This window comes from Eutrema salsugineum, unplaced genomic scaffold (assembly GCF_000478725.1).
Source record: "Eutrema salsugineum unplaced genomic scaffold, Eutsalg1_0 scaffold_14, whole genome shotgun sequence".
NCBI classification, from domain to species: Eukaryota; Viridiplantae; Streptophyta; class Magnoliopsida; order Brassicales; family Brassicaceae; genus Eutrema; species Eutrema salsugineum.
Window position 1 is genome coordinate 3,754,456 of NW_006256877.1, and position 19,151 is coordinate 3,773,606.

Consider the following 19,151-nt stretch of genomic DNA (forward strand, 5'->3'; position numbering starts at 1 on the left):
GGACTGGAAGGTATAACACATCAATTACATTATTATAATTTAGTTTTTGTAATGATAAATGTCTGAATGTTTAATTTCATACTTCTCAGGGACAGAAGATTTATGTAACTGCACCGATTGAATTTTATGATAAGTATTCGAGGATATGTAACGAGGGTGATTGGGTTCTTCTAATAAATCTTAATCTATTGCCTCTTACTGGTGAATTTAAGCCAAGTACACATCCTTATATGATTCAACTTACCAGTGATACAACATGTGCAAGCTCTTATACTTTAGATATCAATGGTTATTTTTCGTTCGTTGTTTTCGAAGATATTATGAATGGGACTATTGATTTTAACTACTGTGTGGGTGAGTATTCTGTGTATTTTTCATTACGATTTCTCATGCAGTTACTATATTGATTATTTGATATTCATTTTTTTTTTAAACAGATCTAATCGGTAAGGTTGTCAACGTTGGAAACTCTCACGATAGAATTGGATCCTTAGGATACTCTAGACAGCCTATAATAAGATTTGATCTCGAAAACGAAAGGTAATCTATTTTATGTTAATAGAATTTAAAAAACGAATTTTTAAGTTTAACTCAGACTGTTATTTGTTTGATGGGAAACTTTAGGAACCGACGTTTATCATGTTGTTTGAAAGGTGATTATGCTGAAACTTTTCTTCGTGAGTTGGGTGGATGTAAACAAGATGTCATTATTTGCATCATTCGTTTTGCGAAGATAATTGTTCGACGAGGTATATTTTTATTTTTTTATATGAGATGGTTGTAAAGTATATGCGATAAATATGATTTGATTTTCGTTTCTTCGATAATATAGGGTGTTTCTTGGCAACTATGTCGTATGATTGCACACAAGTTATTCTAAATTCGCCATGCTTCGAGGTCTATCAGTTTCGAGAGTTGATATCCAGTCGTTAAACCCTGATGTTACGAGTTCCGTGCTAATGTTTTAGGAATTATTTTATATCAATTTTTATTTTTAGGTTTTGTGGTTTGTGTTAAACATCGTATGTGATTTGAAAAAAACTTGACTTTTGACGCAGTGTATGAAAGTAAGATTTTTTATTATTATTTTCATGTATGGATTTCAATGTTCATAGTTATCCCCAAAACGCCTGCGTAACGAATTGTAGTATACTTGTCCACAGGAAAAAAAAATATGTGATATAATTTATTGGATGATATGTTAAATAACCATATTTTGGGAGAATATTCAATTTCTAAGAAATATAACGATAGTCTTTTCGGTTTTCGTAAAACATTAAGATAATATATTTGTTGTAATGTAGAGATATATTTTTAGGATTAACTCTGCATATTTGGAATAATAAATAATTATTTATAGATCCGCGTTATTGTAATGTAGAAGTATTTTAATAGTATTTTAACATTATCACGAAAAATGTAAATTTTCGATATTAGAGAAGATAGGCATATTATCGCGAAGAATAAGTAATGTTAACATTATCGTGCGGTTTTCTATTTTGAAATCCTTTTTATTACCAAAATCTTAATTTATTATGAGAAGTTAAAATGTATATTTTGCATTATCGCACAATATAATATTTCATATATATAGTTTGTTAATGATTGTGTATTTAGATCACACATTATTTTTTTTTGTTCGTGCTGTTCACCAGAAAAAATGAAACGTAAGCTTGGGCGTCCTCAGAAAAAAGGTTCATCTTCGTCGATTGCTCCAAATAAAGGTGTTTTTTTTAAGTAAATCACATTTTTAAGACATTTACGTGTTATAAATTTGCTTACTATTAATTGTAATTTGTAGGTAGTAATGTTAAGAACGCACGATATGCTCCTACCAGTGTAACCGATATAGACCAACATGGAGGTTTGTTCAGTTACAATATCAATGAAGTTCCTGATCTAACACCCCCGGGAATTCGTAATGCACAGCAGAGACGAATTCATATCATGCGTGAGAGGAGAAAAAGAAAAGAAGCTATTGGTTTGATCTTCTTTTTCGTAATTACAATGTTTATTAATAATTATATGCCTGATTTTCACTTATTATTTTTTTCCGTAAAAAAAACAAACAGATCTTTTGGCTACTTCTATCAACACCGAAGAGTTTGCTTGCTTTATTGCTACTGATTCTGAGTCCGATATGGATAATGATGAAGACTCTATGTCGAAAAGTGAGGATGTGGAAAAATCGAGGCCTGGTAATAAAAAGAAAGGAAGACCCAAAAAACGTGCTAAAATCTCTGATTTTTGTGATGAGGATGCAACAGAGACCGTTGTTACTAGAACAGATTTATTGGAATCAGTTAGTCCTGGTCTGAAAGATGGAGGTTATGGTTTTCATTGAACTAATATATTTCATTCAATACATAATATATAACTACTGTGTAATTAATACTAAGCAATGAATATTATTTTAATTAGGTTATTACGACGATGGTGATCATATATATATATGTGGTAATTGTAAGGCTTATATGTGGTATGGAGAGAGGTTGGGTAAACGATATCGACGTGGAAAGCCTATATTCTCCATGTGTTGTGGTCAGGGTAAAGTCGTTCTTCCACTTCTTAAAACCCCTCCGAAATCTTTATTAGCATTGATGTATAATGATGGTGATTTGCGTGATCACTTTCGTGAGTTTATCCGGGCGTATAATATGATGTTTTCTTTCACTTCTCTTGGAGGAAAAATAAATAAAGAAATCAACGACGGGAAAGGTCCTTACATATTCCAAATGAGTGGGGAGAACTACCATTCTATAGGGGAGTTGCTACCACCTCCTGGAAAAGAACCAGCCTTTTTACAGCTATATATATATGATACCGCAAATGAAACATCTAACCGAATAGCTGCTTGTGGGTATGATTATCATTCTTTTGGTTTATATTAAATTTAATCATTGAGATCAATTTTAAAACATATATGTATTGTTATTAAATGTTATATGGTTCTAACTGTTATAAGAATTTATTTTAAAAATTTTACAGGAAAACGGGACCAGCTGATAAATTGCGAGTGAAGGTTGTTGAGAAAATAAAAAATATGCTAGATAAACATAACAAACATGTGGATGCATTACAAAACGTTCGAGAAAGGTTTGATCCTAACGATGATACAAGCCGGTTAAGGATAATTTTAAAGTGTGACAGGAATAGCGATGGAAGGACTGAGATTCTACCAGCTAATAATGAAGTTGCTGCATTGATACCTAATGATTTCGATGGTCAGGTAGATGCACGTGATATCATCATCGAGTGTAAAAAGACAAGGAATCTCAAAAGGATCAGTGAATTACATCCTGCGTATCTGCCTTTGCAATATCCATTATTGTTTCCCTATGGTGAGGACGGGTTCAGACTTGGTATCGATATTGGTTTTGTAGATACTCAAGGGAGGAAAAGGTTGCATATTACTATGAGAGAGTTTTTTGCTTACCGCATACAAGAGAGGGTTGGTGAGTCACCAATCATCCCTTTATCTGGAAGATTGTTCCAGCAGTTTTTGATGGATGCGTACACGATGATTGAGACTAATAGACTACGTTTCATATCAATGAATCAGTCTAAACTTCGTTGCGAGAATTATGACAAAATAAAGAAAACTGTTGATGAAGGTGACACTGATCTTTCTGACAAGGGTAAACGTATTATTATACCTTCTTCTTATACTGGTGGTACAAGGTATATGGTGCAACATTACCTAGATGCGATGACTACTTGCCAGCATTTTGGTTTTCCGGATCTTTTCATAACCTTTACGTGTAATCCCAAATGGCCTGAGATTACCAGGCACCTAAAAAGACATAACTTGAAGCAAGAGGATAGACCAGATATATGTACGCGAGTGTTCAAGATGAAACTAGATGATCTCATGCACAGGCTCACCAAAGAAAATGTGTTAGGTGTCGTAAAAGCCGGTATGTTTTATTAAACTAAGTATCTTATTTTGTTTAGCAAGATAATGTTCATAACATTGCTAGATGAATGCTAACTAATCTTTTAAAAACTACCATTTATTCGTTGCAGCGATCTACACGATTGAGTTTCAAAAACGGGGGCTACCTCATGCACACATCGTTCTTTTTTAGAAGCTGGTCACAAGCTACCAACTGGTGATGACATTGATAAGATAATATGTGCTGAGATTCCTGACAAGGATATTGATCCAGCGCTGTATGAGATAGTAGGAGATGTCATGATGCATGGACCATGTGGTGCTTTGAATAAGGATAGTGTTTGCATGGCTGAAGGAAAATGTACAAAGTATTTTCCAAAACCTTACAGTCCGATCACTAAAATAGATGATGTTGGATATCCTATATACAGGCGACGTAATGACAAGAAAGTTATCGTTAAAAAGGGTATTGAATGTGATAATGGATTTGTGGTTCCTTATAATAGGAGTCTCACACTGCTTTAAAGGGCTCACATCAACTTCGAATGGTGTGTACAATCTCGATCAGTAAAGTATCTATTCAAATATATTCATAAAGGTGCTGACTACATTCGTGCAACTGTCAAGAATGATGATAAAGAAAACGAGATTAAGAAACACTTCAATTGTAGGTATGTTTTACACATTTGGTTCACATATTTTATATCTTTGAAATTCCAATCTTCCATTATTTAATAATGTCTTTCTATGTAGGTACGTAGCACCTTTGGAGTCTACGTGGAGAATTTTCGGTAATCATACTCACCATCGCACAGTTTCTGTAATTAAACTACCCTTTCATTTACCGAATCAGCAAATGGTCATATACAACGAGGATGATCCAGGTGACGAGGTTATTAATCGTGTCTCAGTTGGTACGTCAAAATTCATTGCTTGGATGGAGTGCAACGATATGTATGAATTGGCGAGGACGTTAACTTATGCGCAATTTCCTACGAGATTCGTGTGGAATAACACAAAGAGAATATGGACGCCACGATCAAGGAGAGTTGCTCTTGGTAGAATCACGTACGTACCCATTGGGGCAGGTGAAGCGTATTATTTAAGGCTTCTGCTTAATTTAGTCAAAGGACCACGTAGTTTTGATGATATAAAAACGGTCAACAAAGTTCTACATTCTTCCTTCAAAGAAGCTTGCTATGCGTATGGATTATTGAATGATGACAAAGAATATATTGAGGCCATCAATGAGGGCGGCTTGTGGCTTTCTGCCAATTATCTCCGTCGTTTTTTTGTGATCCTGCTCACTACTCAAAGTGTATCCATTCCTTCTAGAGTTTGGGATGCTACATGGCAGGTATTATCAGATGACATCATATATAATTACAGAAAAGTTGCCAGGGACCAAAGTAAGTCGTATAGTTGTTGTTTGCGTTGTTGTTATTATATATATTTAAGATATTGATAGCTAATTTATCTTTTGTAATTTTTTTGAAATTGTGTAGCTGTTAGTCTATCTCAGGAGCAAGTTAAAGACTTTACCCTGGTCGAAATAGAACTTCTTTTACGTGTAAGTGGGAGATCCTTAAAAGAATTCACACCTATGCCGTTTCCTGAATATATTACTCTGGAGTCACGTGATAATCCTCTTATTCGGGATGAGAGGAATTACAATCGTGAAACTCTTAGAGTAAGAAACGAGCAGATGTTAGCCACTGTAACCAGTGAACAGAGAAGTGTTTATGATGAGATACTAGAAGCAGTTAATAAGAACAGAGGAGGTATGTTCTTTGTTTATGGTTCTGGAGGTACTGGTAAAACTTATTTTTGGAGTCTATTAGGATCTGCTCTACGTTCCCAAGGTGATGTTGTTCTCAAGGTTGCATCGAGCGGGATTGCTGCGTTGTTATTAGAAGGAGGCCGAACTGCGCATTCAAGATTTGCAATCCCTATTGTGGTTAATAAGTTTACCTTCTGTTCAATCAAGAAGGAGTCGAATCTTGCCGACTTGATAAGGATTTCTAAACTCATTATATGGGACGAGGCGTTGATGATGAGTAAAGACTGTTTCGAGACTCTAGATAGAACGATGCGTGATATATTAGAAGTTGATAAGCCCTTTGGTGATAAGGTCATTGTTTTAGGAGGGGATTTTAGGCAAATATTGCCAGTGATTCCAAATGCCGGGAAGACAGAGATACTTATGGCCACTTTGAATTCGTCACCTCTGTGGTACAAATGTAGAGTGTTGAGACTTACACAGAAAATGCGACTTATAGCTGGAGATAATAGTCGTGCTATGCTTGAACGAGCTGCCTTTACAAAGTGGATCTTAGACATTGGTGATGGTACGATAAATGACGATGGTAGTGGTGAAGCCGTGATTGATATTCCTGATGATCTGTTGATTAAAGACTGTAAAGATCCTATAAAAACGATCGTCAAAGAAATATATGGGAATTTGTTTTCGAATGAGACTGATCCTAAATTTTTCCAAGACCGTGCCATACTGAGTCCAAGAAACGATGATGTAGATACGATAAATGATTATATGCTTTCAAAGTTACCGGGTATGTTTATTTTGTTTTAATTCCTCTTAGTTTATTTCTTTATATTTATATAATACAACGGTTGTTTTGTATATCACAGGTGTTGAAAGGACCTATCTTAGCTGTGATAGCATTGATACGACTGAAGAAGTTGTTAATTACAATGATGCGTCTGAAGTACCCTCAGAGAGTGTAGCCAGTAAGAATAAAGGTGATTCCAACAATATGATTTATACCGAGGAGTTTTTAAATAGTATCAAGATGTCTGGTTTCCCTAATCATGTCCTAAGTTGAGAGAGGGTACTCCTGTAGTGCTTCTAAGAAATATCGACCCTAAGAATGGGTTGTGTAATGGCACAAGACTCATCATTATTAAGATGGCTAATTATGTTCTCCAGGCTCAGATAATAACAGGTAGCAAGGTTGGTGAAAAGGTACGGATTCCTAGGATATTCCTCTCTCTTTCGGAGATGAAACTTCCTTTCAGGATGAGACGCAAGCAGTTTCCTATCACATCAGCTTTTGCAATGACTATAAACAAAAGCCAAGGACAGACACTCGAAAAGGTTGGTTTGTATCTTCCAAGACCGGTTCTTACTCATGGACAACTCTATGTCGCTGTATCGAGGGTTACATCAAGAGAAGGTTTGAAGATATTGATCACCGATAAAGACAACAAACCACAAAACAAAACATTGAATGTCGTCTACAAGGAGGTTTTTGACAAGATATGATATTCCTTTTTACTGTGTTTTGTTTTGTGATATGTTGTCTCTATGTATCTCGAAATATGTTAGTTCTTTTTATTGTATAAGTCCATTACATTCGGTTTTATAGTTTTTAATAGATTTAACGTTTTTCGATTTTTCACTAAGTTGGATCTCATGTATTAATGGTTTGATCTCTGATTTTTAACTGTAGTCGGATATTTCAGTGACAAACTCTATTCGATAACATATTTTAACCAAACTTTAATTGTAGCATATTATTGGGCATCTATTGACATTTCATCGAGAATGCTTCAAAACCAAATTATCATGTCATCGAAATAAACTTAATAGTTTTTAGAAAATAAAACCAAGTACATACAGTCTTTAAAGTGATCATTGCAAACAGAAAAAAAACATGAAATTGGTTTGAAACTGATATTGTTCTTGATTAAACTCCAGATCTCCTCTTTTTACGTTCCTTCTCCTTTCCCTTTAAACACAGACACAAACAATCCGATTTAGATTTTTGTAAAATTATATAGCTTTGAACTAACTCAATATTATATTTAAACATGAATTGTTTCTACAACATACAGTTCAATCGGCAATCAATAACAAACTATAATGACTCAATAACATAGATTTTAGACAACTTTTCATAATTTAGATCTAAATATATTTCTGATCACGTACCCATTCGGCGGTGTCCATGTGTCTAATTTCTGTCTCCACAAAACCGCAACGCATGCACTTCAACCCTATCTCCAGATCTAGAATCAGGTCGTGTTTTCGTTTTGTGCAACTTGATTGGGGTGTCTCAAGTAGAATATACAGATTTTATAATTCATTGTGTAAGACATGATTCAAACAAACTTTAGTGAATAGGATGTATTACCTGAGGAATGTTCTGTTTGCCTTTCTGATTTGATGCGGTGAATAAGTGTATTTGTTCCCATAATTCTTCTTGCTCTATCTCGGAATCTGTTGGTGAAGGTGGTGACTTTGGTTCCACGACACCAAATCTCATTACCAATGGTGGGGGATTGATGATCAACAAGCCATTTTCATCAAAATTTTTTTCGTTTGTGTTCGCCATGTTCTTATGAATTCTCTCAGAAAACGATAATGGTACTTATAAAATATTTTAAAGTTTTTTGAAAAGAAACCCTCAAGTCAGTATTTATAAGGTGTGCAATAATAATCAATTTTCACGTTTTTCAATTTTTTTATGGGGAAGATTATGCGACTTTATGTTTGTAACTAACCGTTTGACTTTCCAGGTTTCCTGTTTCATATAATTTTAAGGAAAAATGCTCAAGTAGATACATAAAGTTATAACGTAAACGTCTACATAAATGGCATTTTTTTGTTATGATGTTGTATGAATATGTCATTTTCTAAAATATTGAAACATAAAATTGTCCAAATAACATAAGCCATAGAGAGAGATCATATTATTTTATGGAAAGTGTTGCAATTTAGCAAAAGATTATATTTAGTAAAATAGTATTATTGAGATTGCGTGTATATTTGGTGAAACTTAAAACATGGAATATATTCTCTCTGGTACGTGAAACGAACAAATCGGTCAATATCAATATGGAAGTGTCTTGACATAAATTAGTGGATTGTTGTTGGTTTTGACAGTAAAGAGGCTTTAAATGGTAACTGTTCAAATTTTTTCTTTTAAATTAATTCAAACGAAAATAAATTTATAAGAAAGTAGGATAATTCAGACAAAACCATATCGGACAAAGTAAGATAATTATTTTGACATTAACCCTACTCCCTTAATATAGTTTTTTTGTGATACTATATTGTTTACATATATGCTTAAATATTAATTTCAGATTTGAGTGAAGATACGAAACGATGTGCATGATTATGATTTAGCTAATGTAAATTTTCATTGCAATAAAATTGTCATTTAACGTATAATGTAAATTTTCATTGCAATAAAATTGTCATTTAACATATATAGATGGTTTTATAGTAAACTATCTTAAGAATTAGTAACAATGAGAATTGAAATATTAACATAATTTAAAATAGAAAAATATCAATAATTTAAAATAGAAAATTCTCAATATATATATATATATATATATCTATTTATTTTACTCGAAGATAATATTGTTTCCTTATCTATATTTATCCTGAAATGTTAATATTCTTAATTTTCGGTTATAGGTTAATATAAAATCACATTTTTTCTTATAACTATACTCTAAATTTCATAACCCTAAACGATAGGCATCACGCAATGGCGGATTATGATTTCGTTCGTCAATTGGACTCTCAAAGATCTGACTGGAGAATTATAGTGAAAATACTCAAAAAATGGGTGGTGGATTACTCGGACGATAATCGAAGTCTAAATTTCATTCTGGTCGATGAAAGAGTAAATTTCAATAACTTAAAATGTTATTTGTGATAATTATTATTGAATTTGCTTATTGTTTTAACATACAATAATTTGTTCTTTTGTTGATCTAATGTTATCGTATAAACTTTTAGGGTTGTAGAATACAGGCTCGGGTAAACAATCAGATGATGGAGCATTTCAATCAAATATGCGAAGAAGATCAATGGTTTATGTTGACTGGATTTCTTTTGAATCCTTACAACTGGACTAATATCCAAAGTATTACAAAACACGATTACGTTATTACACTGACACATGGAACAACGATCTCACCAGCTTTACCATTAACAAACAATTCATTCTATAATTTTGCATCATTCCTCTCGATTTATGAATTCATTATTATCTAATTGGTAAGAATATTTTGGTATCTTCTTATAATGCAAAATTTATAGTTCGCACTAATGTCTTAATTTTGACTAATCACAATCGCAGATTTGATTGGAGTCGTTGAAAATGCTAGATATTTTACTATTACATACCCGGATGGAACGACTACATCATCAATTCGATTTAATATAATAGATGATGAGTAAGTATACCTCAAACTGTAGGTTTTTGAAGTTTAACTAATTAATTATTAACTACATTCTTTTTCAAAATATAGGGAGTACATGCTAGAATGTGATGCACATGGTGAGTTGGCAACTGAAATAAGAGATAAATGTAGAGAATACGAAGGTCCCTTTGCTATATGTGTGTTAACCGATTGGTGTGTAGCAATTGATGGGGGTATGTTCTCTGATGATACATCAATATGTTATTTACAAAAACGTTGTATATAACATAACAATATTCCAATATATATGTTTTAGAGAATGTGTCTATCAAGGATCATGATGACGATGGTGTGTCCCGTTTTATCACTGATTCACCTATTGATGAAGTTTTGACCTTGCGCAATAGGTAAGTATGTTTCGATGTGTTGTTAAAATTGACTTATGAAAAAAAAAATATGTATATTTAGATCTACATGATTTTGTTATTGAAATTTCAGGATTAGAGAGAGATTATATGGGCTGGATACAGATGATGTCTAATGGTTTGGGCCGATTGGAATGATTCAAAATCGATAATCCATATATATTATTAGTTTTTTTTAGACACTTTTTTTTTGTATTTACAAGACTGTTTTGGGTCAAGAAATTTCGTGTTATAACCAAAATTCGACTCTTCCTTTAACAAATAATTTGTGTTAACCAATAATCTATCTAGAATATTCATCATAAATTGCAACTTTCCAAAAATGGAACATTTTTCTTTTGGAAAATACGGAAAATGCACTGATACACGCGACACTTTCCATAACCGTTATTTGGATGTTATATATATCCCCATTTTCTCATATACATTGTTAAAAATAAACAACAAAGTAACCCTTCCCCCCAACTGTTTCTTTGGTTTTATAAAAACATTGTCCAGCAAAATTACGTTCACTAACTTGGTGTAATGACTGTATACTGAAGAAATTATTGTATTTTTTGATTATTTTTGACTCGGTATGCTCGCCTATCTCGGTTGCGTGTATGCTTAGTCCACCAGATGCAATTAGATTTTATTCTCTCATATTGCATGCTGCTAATGTCTCGAAAAAGTACATTAACGGATGAAAAGACGCCTTTGACAGACAATTTTTTTGTCATTTAAAATAAAACCTATAAATAATTTAATCTTTATTTTAATAATATATATTCAATGTTGTATGTTTCCATAAGTTTATTGGGTTGAAAAAGGAAATAACTGTCTAGAATGTAACGCGTATATATATGTGTTCGCTTTCCTTCTTTTTTTTTTTACTTTTCCTTTTGTGTTCTTGACAGAGAAAAAAAATGTCTCATGTTGTTGATATCTCTAGGTTAGATTATTACACCACCGGTGGTGAAGTTCATGTGCAAGTTGTTCGACTCTGGAAGAATGTAAATTTCTTTGGGGATACAATTGAGATGATTCTCTCTGACGATCGGGTATTTCGTTATGTAGTTGTTATTTCTTTATATATTTCATAGGGTTGTTTTTAAAAGCAATTTTTCTTTTGGATTTTACACTTGAATTTATGCGAAATCGATCTTAGGGTCATCGTATCGGCGCAACTGTCATGCCCGATGAAATCGCTCTGCATGGACCTGTACTTAAACAAGGTTACTGGTTTAGGGTTCGTCGATTCGTTGTTAAGAAGGCCAGTGGTTCGATATGCATAACCGTAAACAGGCATCGGTTTATTTTCAGATCTCATACGGTCGTGATTCCTATCTCTCCAATAACCCATAATTTGCACTTGCATCTCAATTGCACACGCTTCTTTGACATCGTGACTCGCGGATTAGATTTTGAGTTTTTAATTGGTAATATTGGTAATCATCTGTTAGTTTTGTGACAATTTTAGTATAATATATCGTTTTGTTAATATCACTTTTTTTTGTATTTGATATAGATGTAATGGGAACCGTGTTGAAGATGGGTGATCTCTGTGAGATCAATAGCGATGCTTATGAGAACAATGCAACATATGTTCGATTTGAACTTCTTGATGCAGGGTAAGATCTATGAGTTTATATCCATATGTCGTTTGTTTATGCAAAAAAAAAATGTATCGTTTTGGTTTTATGCCATCTAAATTGGAAGAACCTTTTTGTTATATTTTAATCAATTAGGAGAGATTGTGTATTGCCATGTATCGCCCGTGGGAATGTGGCTAAGAATCTGCATAGTGTTTATCAGCGTAATCAAAGTGAATCAGTGGTGTTTGTGCTGAGGTTTTGGAAGATGACTAATGGTCAAGGTAGGTTTTTATTCCTCTTCTTTAGTATTTTAGAATAGCTAATCTTGCATTCTTCTAATTCTGATTCATAAAATTAATGATAGGTGTTGATAAGAATTCGGTTGTCCTATGCTCTTACCCTCCTTGCTCTGATTTCCTGTGTAATCCTGTTGATGACGAGATTGACGATTTCAGGGCTAAGTAAGTATTAAATTTATTTTTTCTTTATTGACATATTTTGTTAGTTGATTTTTAGATATATTGATCTAACATATCGATTTCTTTTTTTTTTGTAGGCGATACCGCCTTAACTAATGTACCATCGATGGATTGTCAATTCCTTATCTTTCTTTTTAACGTTTGTAAAACTATTATATTATGATACTTATTAAATGATATCGGTTGTTTATTAATCTACTATTTCGGTTTGACTCTATGCATACTGCATTATGTCTTATTTATATTATGAATATTATGAATGATTATGTCTTATTTATATTATGAATGTTATGAATGATATCGTTACATTGTCTTTAGTGTTTAGAATAAATTTGTATATCAATGGTTTTGAAGTGTTTTGTCTTTTTTGGTGATGTATGGTGATTTGAAAAGTTGATTTGTAAACTATAGTCTACTCAAAGGGTTAAGTATTCATTGCGTTTTTGAACAAATATCTGACAACTTCTGATAGATTTGAATAGATGGGTATCTATAGTTTTTGATATATATATATATAATATTTTGTAGATGTATATCTCCAATATACAATAAACTTAACATTTTTGATTATATATATAATATTAATGCCTAAACCGCATGTAAACGATAAACGATTGTGTCTTGATCAATTGGAGTGTAAAAAAAATAAAGGAATGGATAATCAGGCATATGTCATTATTCTTAATAATGTTCTATCAAAAAATACCGCGTGTTGGATTATTAAAAAGTATGTCAATAACATATATAATAACTGATTTGATTCTAAATCTGTTTGATATAAACGATTTATTATGTTACATTTAAATTATATATCATCTGAGCCCAAAATTTGTATACATCTTATGGGCCAAAAAATTCCGTGTTGTAACCAAATTTGGACTCTTCCTTTAACAAATAAATTGTGATGGTCTTGAATGATTTAGAAGTTAGCTCTTTAATTTATGAATATCTCGGTTATTGCCCTGATCTATTAAATTTATTAGTAATTAATAATGTTTTCAATATCAATCATATTGTTAATGTGTTATCTTAATATTTTCTAAATTTATTATGTATAATAATTCTTTCATCTAATTAAAGGGTTTTAAAATTCAAAATAATGAGAAAAAGTCAAATAGAATTGTCAGACAAAATAAATGAAAACATCAGATGAAATAGGTAAATTCAATGGCTAGGGAAAATAGGTGAGTGATCAAAAAAGTAGTCATCTTCAATGTTGTTAAAATCATCTGTGTAGTCAAGCTTGCAAGAAAAAGATAAATAATGAGTCGAATATTCAACAATTTTGTTTAGTAAATCTACAAGATGATATCGGTGAACAATGCTTACATAAAATGACAATTTTCGACTTCAGGAATTGGTGGATCGAACAATATTTCAGAGAATTCTCGACCAGAACAAACACATATTTCATCTGTACAACATAGAAAATTATATTAGCTACAATTGATATAAATATAAATTGATATATGGTTGGTCGATAGAATGAGAAATAACCTCCATATCGACACATCTCCCAAAATCTCAATACACAGAAAACGATTTTGCGACGAGGAGTATTTTTCCATAAGGACTCAAAATGTTCAGCATCTCTTCCCCACGCTATGCAACTGATGTCGACACCCCTAAAAATCAGAATTAATATATAATTTTTCCTTAACATCGAGAATATGATAGTAAAGATTAATATATGTATTAGTCTTTGTATCAATGGATTCTTACTCGAAATCTCTAATTGTAAATTTTAGAACACTTGAGTTGATTCTCTGATTTCCGATCCAAAATTGGTCTTGACGTTCCAATTGACAAACTTTAATAATACCTCCGATCAAATCAACTAGCATAAAGCAATATATTCATATAATTAAGAGAGTATTAATTAATCTAATTGAGTATAATAAAATACTAAGAAAACATACCAACGTCTATGTTTTCCATCAGAGATTCGTCAAGGATACTTCTAAAATTAGCAAATGAATACAACTGGTCATCTGATTTAGGCGATGTCTTCTCAACATGAGTATCCTCATCGATACAGATATGGAGACCATTGACTGTAATCCTCGAAGTTCCCATGTGTGGAGTAATTTTGAAGTTACCAATGAAGTACCAATCTTTATCACACATCATGCCTTCATAATGGTCTACTAAACGATTCGGAATCGATGTACGCATTTGATCACCCTAGATTTTTAGTTAAAAAATAATGATGGTATTGATAATATATTAAGATTCAGACAGTATGTTATTTTTGAAGTTATACTTACATGTTCGTCTGCGAATATAAACGATCGCTGAATACCATGAACACCTAGGCTTTCCTCGACACTCTTGATAACTTGAACACAGATAGAAGATCGATCAGATGCTATATCTAAATCAGAAATCATCGTGCAAGGAGACATTTTTTCAAAAATAGATGCAGTTATTCTTAACAATGAATATAATCTGATTACGATTAACAAATGGGTACTACTTTAAATTGAAAACCACCGTTACGACAACCAATAGTAGTGTTTGCAATGTTTTGAGAAATAACGGTCATATTTACCACCGCTAATTTACTTGAATATATATGTCATGTTTTGTTATAATTATAATCTAATAATTATGAAAATCAATAATAGAAAGAACCTCATCAGAATCATTACTAGGTGATAAAATGACATATAATTGTGATGATTATTAATATTTATTTTATTATGATAATAATTGTGATACTAGCTTTTTTAGAGGCTTAGACATAGAATTTTTTTCTGAACGAATATTTATTAGATTTTATTTCGTTTATTATATAAAGTACAATTTTTACTATATTTGATTAATATTACTGTATAATTTTATTTTAATATTGTAAATAAGTGTTGTTCATCTTAAAAAATGATATATACCGAAATTTTAACAAAAAAATATTATATAATTTAACTATTATTCATAAACTCAAATATAAAAATATTATACGATTTCTTTAATATATAAAGCTCGCGCTTGGCAAAAATTGAAAATAAAAATGTGATGTTTATGTTACAAGAATCTCGATAATTAAATTATATTAAGGTTTATATAATGATTTTGTCCGCGCGACGCGGGTAGATACCTAATTTATATATATAACAAAATATTTTTTAAAAAAAATTTAAAAGTATTTGGAAATAAACAATAAAAATGCTTCTATTTTAATATAATAGAAGTTAAAAACACTACTAATTTGCACATCACATTACAGAGTTCAATAATTTCGTTGTATAGACCCAACTTTTTTTAATTTTTTTAAAACTATCTGCCACTAGCTCTCGAATCATTACAAAATGTTTTTTTTCTCTTTTTTTTTGTTGGCAAATAGTGAAACAAATTAAAAAATATATATATATCTATAGCTTATCCAAATATTCATCTAACAAGAACAAGAAAGTCAATGGGGAAGAACAAGAAGCGGTTTGTGCTTATCCATGGGGTCTGCCATGGCGCATGGACTTGGTACAAGGTAAAACCGGTTCTCGAGGCAGCTGGTCACATCGTGAGTGCACTGGATCTGGCTGCATCCGGTATAAGCACGACCAGATTGGAAGAGATTCAGAGTCTTGAAGATTACTCTAAACCGTTGCTTGAGTTTCTGAGCTCCTCGGATGATGATGACGAGAAAGTGATACTTGTTGCTCATAGCATGGGAGGCATACCAGCTGCTCTCGCTGCTGACATCTTCCCTCGTAAGATCGCTGCTATTGTCTTCTTGACAGCTACCATGCGCGACACAAGAAACCCTCCTGCTTATGCTTTCGAAAAGGTATTTTTTTTCTGATCACTGATTCTTGAAATGATTCTTGAACGATATCTTAAAGAGGAAAATTCTGCAGTTTGTCCCGAGCGTTCCACAAGAAGAGTTATTGGACACAGTGTTTAGCAGCTACGGAACACCAGATCGTCTTGTACACACTGTTCTTTTCGGACCAAAGTTCATGGCCAAGAAACTATATCAGTTGTCCCCTATCCAAGTAAGACTCTGATCCAAGAATTGCCTTAATCAATGCACTGTGTTTCAATAACTGTCTTATCAAACCTCAGTATTCCAAGCACAAATGAGATTGTTAGTAATAGACCTGAAATCCAATTTATTGTTAGGATCTTGAATTGGCGAAATTGTTGGTGAGGGCAAACCCGGCACTAGCTACGGACAATCTTGCAGGGACAAAAAGCTTTACTGAGGAAGGTTATGGATCGGTTACACGTATTTATATCGTGTGCGGTGAGGATAATCTAGTGCGTGAGGAATACCAGAGTTTGATAATTAGCAACTTTCCGCCAAAAGAAGTAATGGAGATTAAAGATGCAGATCATATGGCAATGTTATCCAAGCCTCAACAACTATGTGGTCTTCTCTTGGAAGTCGCAGATAAATATGCTTAAATCAACCTGAGATCAAACACTTCAGCTTCCACCACAATAAGGTTGGCCATATGAGAGAACTTTCTTTATGTATGTGAAATAAGCAAATTATAATAAACAAGCAAATTTAGCAGAGCAATTTATATGCAAGATGAGAACAACAGATCAATTTGGCTTACATCAAACTCGTACCAAGAGAAAGAACAACCATACGAGATTTCATTATACACATTCATACCAACAGAAAGTATGACACTTAAAAGACTCTGCTTTTGCGAGAGTTACGGTCAGTCTAAGAGATAGGGTACTAGAAGAACCACAAGTGGGCTCTTCTCAGGCTAGTGGACTTGGTACAGGCTTAACGGAGAAAGGCAATGGATTGGTTACAAAGAATTATATTGTGATAAGCGTGCATGAGGATTTTGAACATTTTGGGTTAAAAGAAGTAATGGGATATCAAAGATTTAGGTCACATGGCCATGTTCTCCAATTCCTCAAAAACTCTTATCATACTCACTTGAAGATATGGCATATGCATATTTGAGTAAATAAAACTTAAGATCGTAAAAGAATCATAGGCATATTTCTGTGATGTTACTTTCAAAGCAAGAAACTTCATTCTCAACTTTGAATATTTGTATTGAACGTTTGATGATATATTCATTGTACAGAGTTTCTCTACAGAGGATATATTGTTATCTTTTACAGAAGCTTTTGTTTTGGAAGTCGAGAAGAAAATAGAAGCACAATACAGGAACTTTCTTCAAATCTAGTTATCCAAGAACATCTTCATCAAATCCGAATGAATTCTTTCAATTTTGAGAATCAACATCATTCATCAAAATGTTCTATTCCTCCAATTATGTCATTTCTATTGTTTGTTTGAGTCTTTGAGATATAAATTCTAACCAGTACCAATCTCAATAGCCAGGTTCAATTATCAATTGATAAAACCAGGATTCTTAAGAACTAAAACCAATCTCCAAAACTAGTTATTATAATCATTGAGATTAACATATCATCGGAACTCTGTATTGTTCTCTCACTTGGAACACTTCCTAATAACTTCAATAACAAAGAAATAACAACAATTAATAATAAATGATCGGCCTCATTGAGAAGATTAGGCTTATCAACACGGATTAATTCAGACATATGCTTGTCTTAATCGATTTAATCATCGGCCGATTCTGAGAAAACATAAACCAAAAACAAAATAAAAAGAGAAAAAATTGGACTCAGAATATGGGTGGTGATATAACAGAATGGTCGGCAAATAAGCTTTTTTACGGCCTATATTACGACGAACGAGACCTTTCAATATCAATCGTCACTGTCCAGAAAAACAAACAATAAAAAGATTTGTTCCAAAAATTAGCACAAAACTTATATTTTTGGGAGAAGTCTCAGTTAAAGCAGCGTTTTTCTCACCAAAGTATATAACTCAGACGGTAATTCCATGTTTTAGCAATTAATCATCATCGATTCCTCCCTCTAATCACTCTAATTAACATTAAAACCACAAATTATATAAAATGTAATCGCCGAAATGGCTCCGTAGGTCACAAAATCAAAGATCCACAGGTTCCTATCAGAAAGCGAAACACAAACAATTTGTTTATGCCCAATGTAGCATCGATGAATCATAGCCGGAAAAAGCTATCGTCGACGTGGCATCGGGCAAATTTTCATCAGAAAGACAAAACTAAAAAAATAATCGAAAACCCATCAGCGAACCCTTTTAAAATCAACCAAAATCAACCACACAATGGCTATGACAAATTTTTCAATAAAAAAACAAAAAAATTGCAAACCCTTCAGGGAACCCTTTTAAAATCAACCACACAGAAGCGGACACAGAAACGGTAGAAAAGTACGGTAAGATATGACCCGACCGGGCAGCCCGAATCCGACTATAAACGGATCCGGGTTAAGGATCCGAAGACGGTGGAGACGACTGATACCGGTGGATTGGGAAAATCAAAAACCGGATGCATTCCTCACGTTAAGTCCGCCGCTGCGTAAAGAGTGTCATACGGCACTTCCTATCTTTTGGGATTTCTTCCTCATCAGGCAAAATCAAATTTCGAAACACTAAACAAACAAATTGAGAAAAAAATTTGATGGGAAAAAGAGAGAACCAAAAGGTTAGCGAAGGTAGAGACGTGTATGAAGAAGATATTACAGAAGATAATAGAGGCTCGATTTATAT

General features: G+C 32.8%; 4 protein-coding genes and 4 non-coding genes across 8 annotated transcripts; 4 read left to right on the forward strand and 4 right to left on the reverse strand.

The window, feature by feature from the left end:
* Positions 1–2,140: 2,140 nt before the first annotated feature.
* LOC112088358 lies at positions 2,141–4,420 on the forward strand. The gene is made up of 4 exons (XM_024158617.1): positions 2,141–2,327; positions 2,764–2,860; positions 2,989–3,917; positions 4,089–4,420. Exons 1-4 carry the CDS (start codon positions 2,141–2,143, stop codon positions 4,418–4,420), a joined length of 1,545 nt encoding a protein of 514 aa, XP_024014385.1.
* A 331-nt stretch (positions 4,421–4,751) lies between these two features.
* Positions 4,752–7,178, forward strand: LOC112088359 (ATP-dependent DNA helicase PIF1-like). The gene is made up of 4 exons (XM_024158618.1): positions 4,752–4,983; positions 5,401–6,465; positions 6,545–6,643; positions 6,757–7,178. Exons 1-4 carry the CDS (start codon positions 4,752–4,754, stop codon positions 7,176–7,178), a joined length of 1,818 nt encoding a protein of 605 aa, XP_024014386.1.
* A 2,239-nt stretch (positions 7,179–9,417) lies between these two features.
* On the forward strand, positions 9,418–10,619 carry LOC112088360. Its single transcript, XM_024158619.1, has 5 exons — positions 9,418–9,555; positions 9,672–9,745; positions 10,187–10,311; positions 10,395–10,485; positions 10,577–10,619. Exons 1-5 carry the CDS (start codon positions 9,418–9,420, stop codon positions 10,617–10,619), a joined length of 471 nt encoding a protein of 156 aa, XP_024014387.1.
* Positions 10,620–15,954: 5,335 nt separating this feature from the next.
* LOC18022469 (putative methylesterase 19) lies at positions 15,955–17,072 on the forward strand. The gene is made up of 3 exons (XM_006405486.2): positions 15,955–16,340; positions 16,411–16,548; positions 16,676–17,072. Exons 1-3 carry the CDS (start codon positions 15,972–15,974, stop codon positions 16,958–16,960), a joined length of 792 nt encoding a protein of 263 aa, XP_006405549.1. The 5' UTR covers positions 15,955–15,971; the 3' UTR covers positions 16,961–17,072.
* Positions 17,073–18,173: 1,101 nt separating this feature from the next.
* Positions 18,174–18,278, reverse strand: LOC112088758. The gene has a single exon (XR_002900695.1). It is a non-coding gene; the product is annotated as a small nucleolar RNA Z43 (small nucleolar RNA).
* Positions 18,279–18,343: 65 nt separating this feature from the next.
* LOC112088756 lies at positions 18,344–18,424 on the reverse strand. The gene has a single exon (XR_002900693.1). It is a non-coding gene; the product is annotated as a small nucleolar RNA snoZ7/snoR77 (small nucleolar RNA).
* A 48-nt stretch (positions 18,425–18,472) lies between these two features.
* LOC112088760 lies at positions 18,473–18,622 on the reverse strand. Its single transcript, XR_002900697.1, has one exon. It is a non-coding gene; the product is annotated as a small nucleolar RNA snoR2/U65 (small nucleolar RNA).
* A 324-nt stretch (positions 18,623–18,946) lies between these two features.
* LOC112088762 lies at positions 18,947–19,014 on the reverse strand. The gene has a single exon (XR_002900699.1). It is a non-coding gene; the product is annotated as a small nucleolar RNA U49 (small nucleolar RNA).
* Between the last annotated feature and the right edge of the window lie 137 nt (positions 19,015–19,151).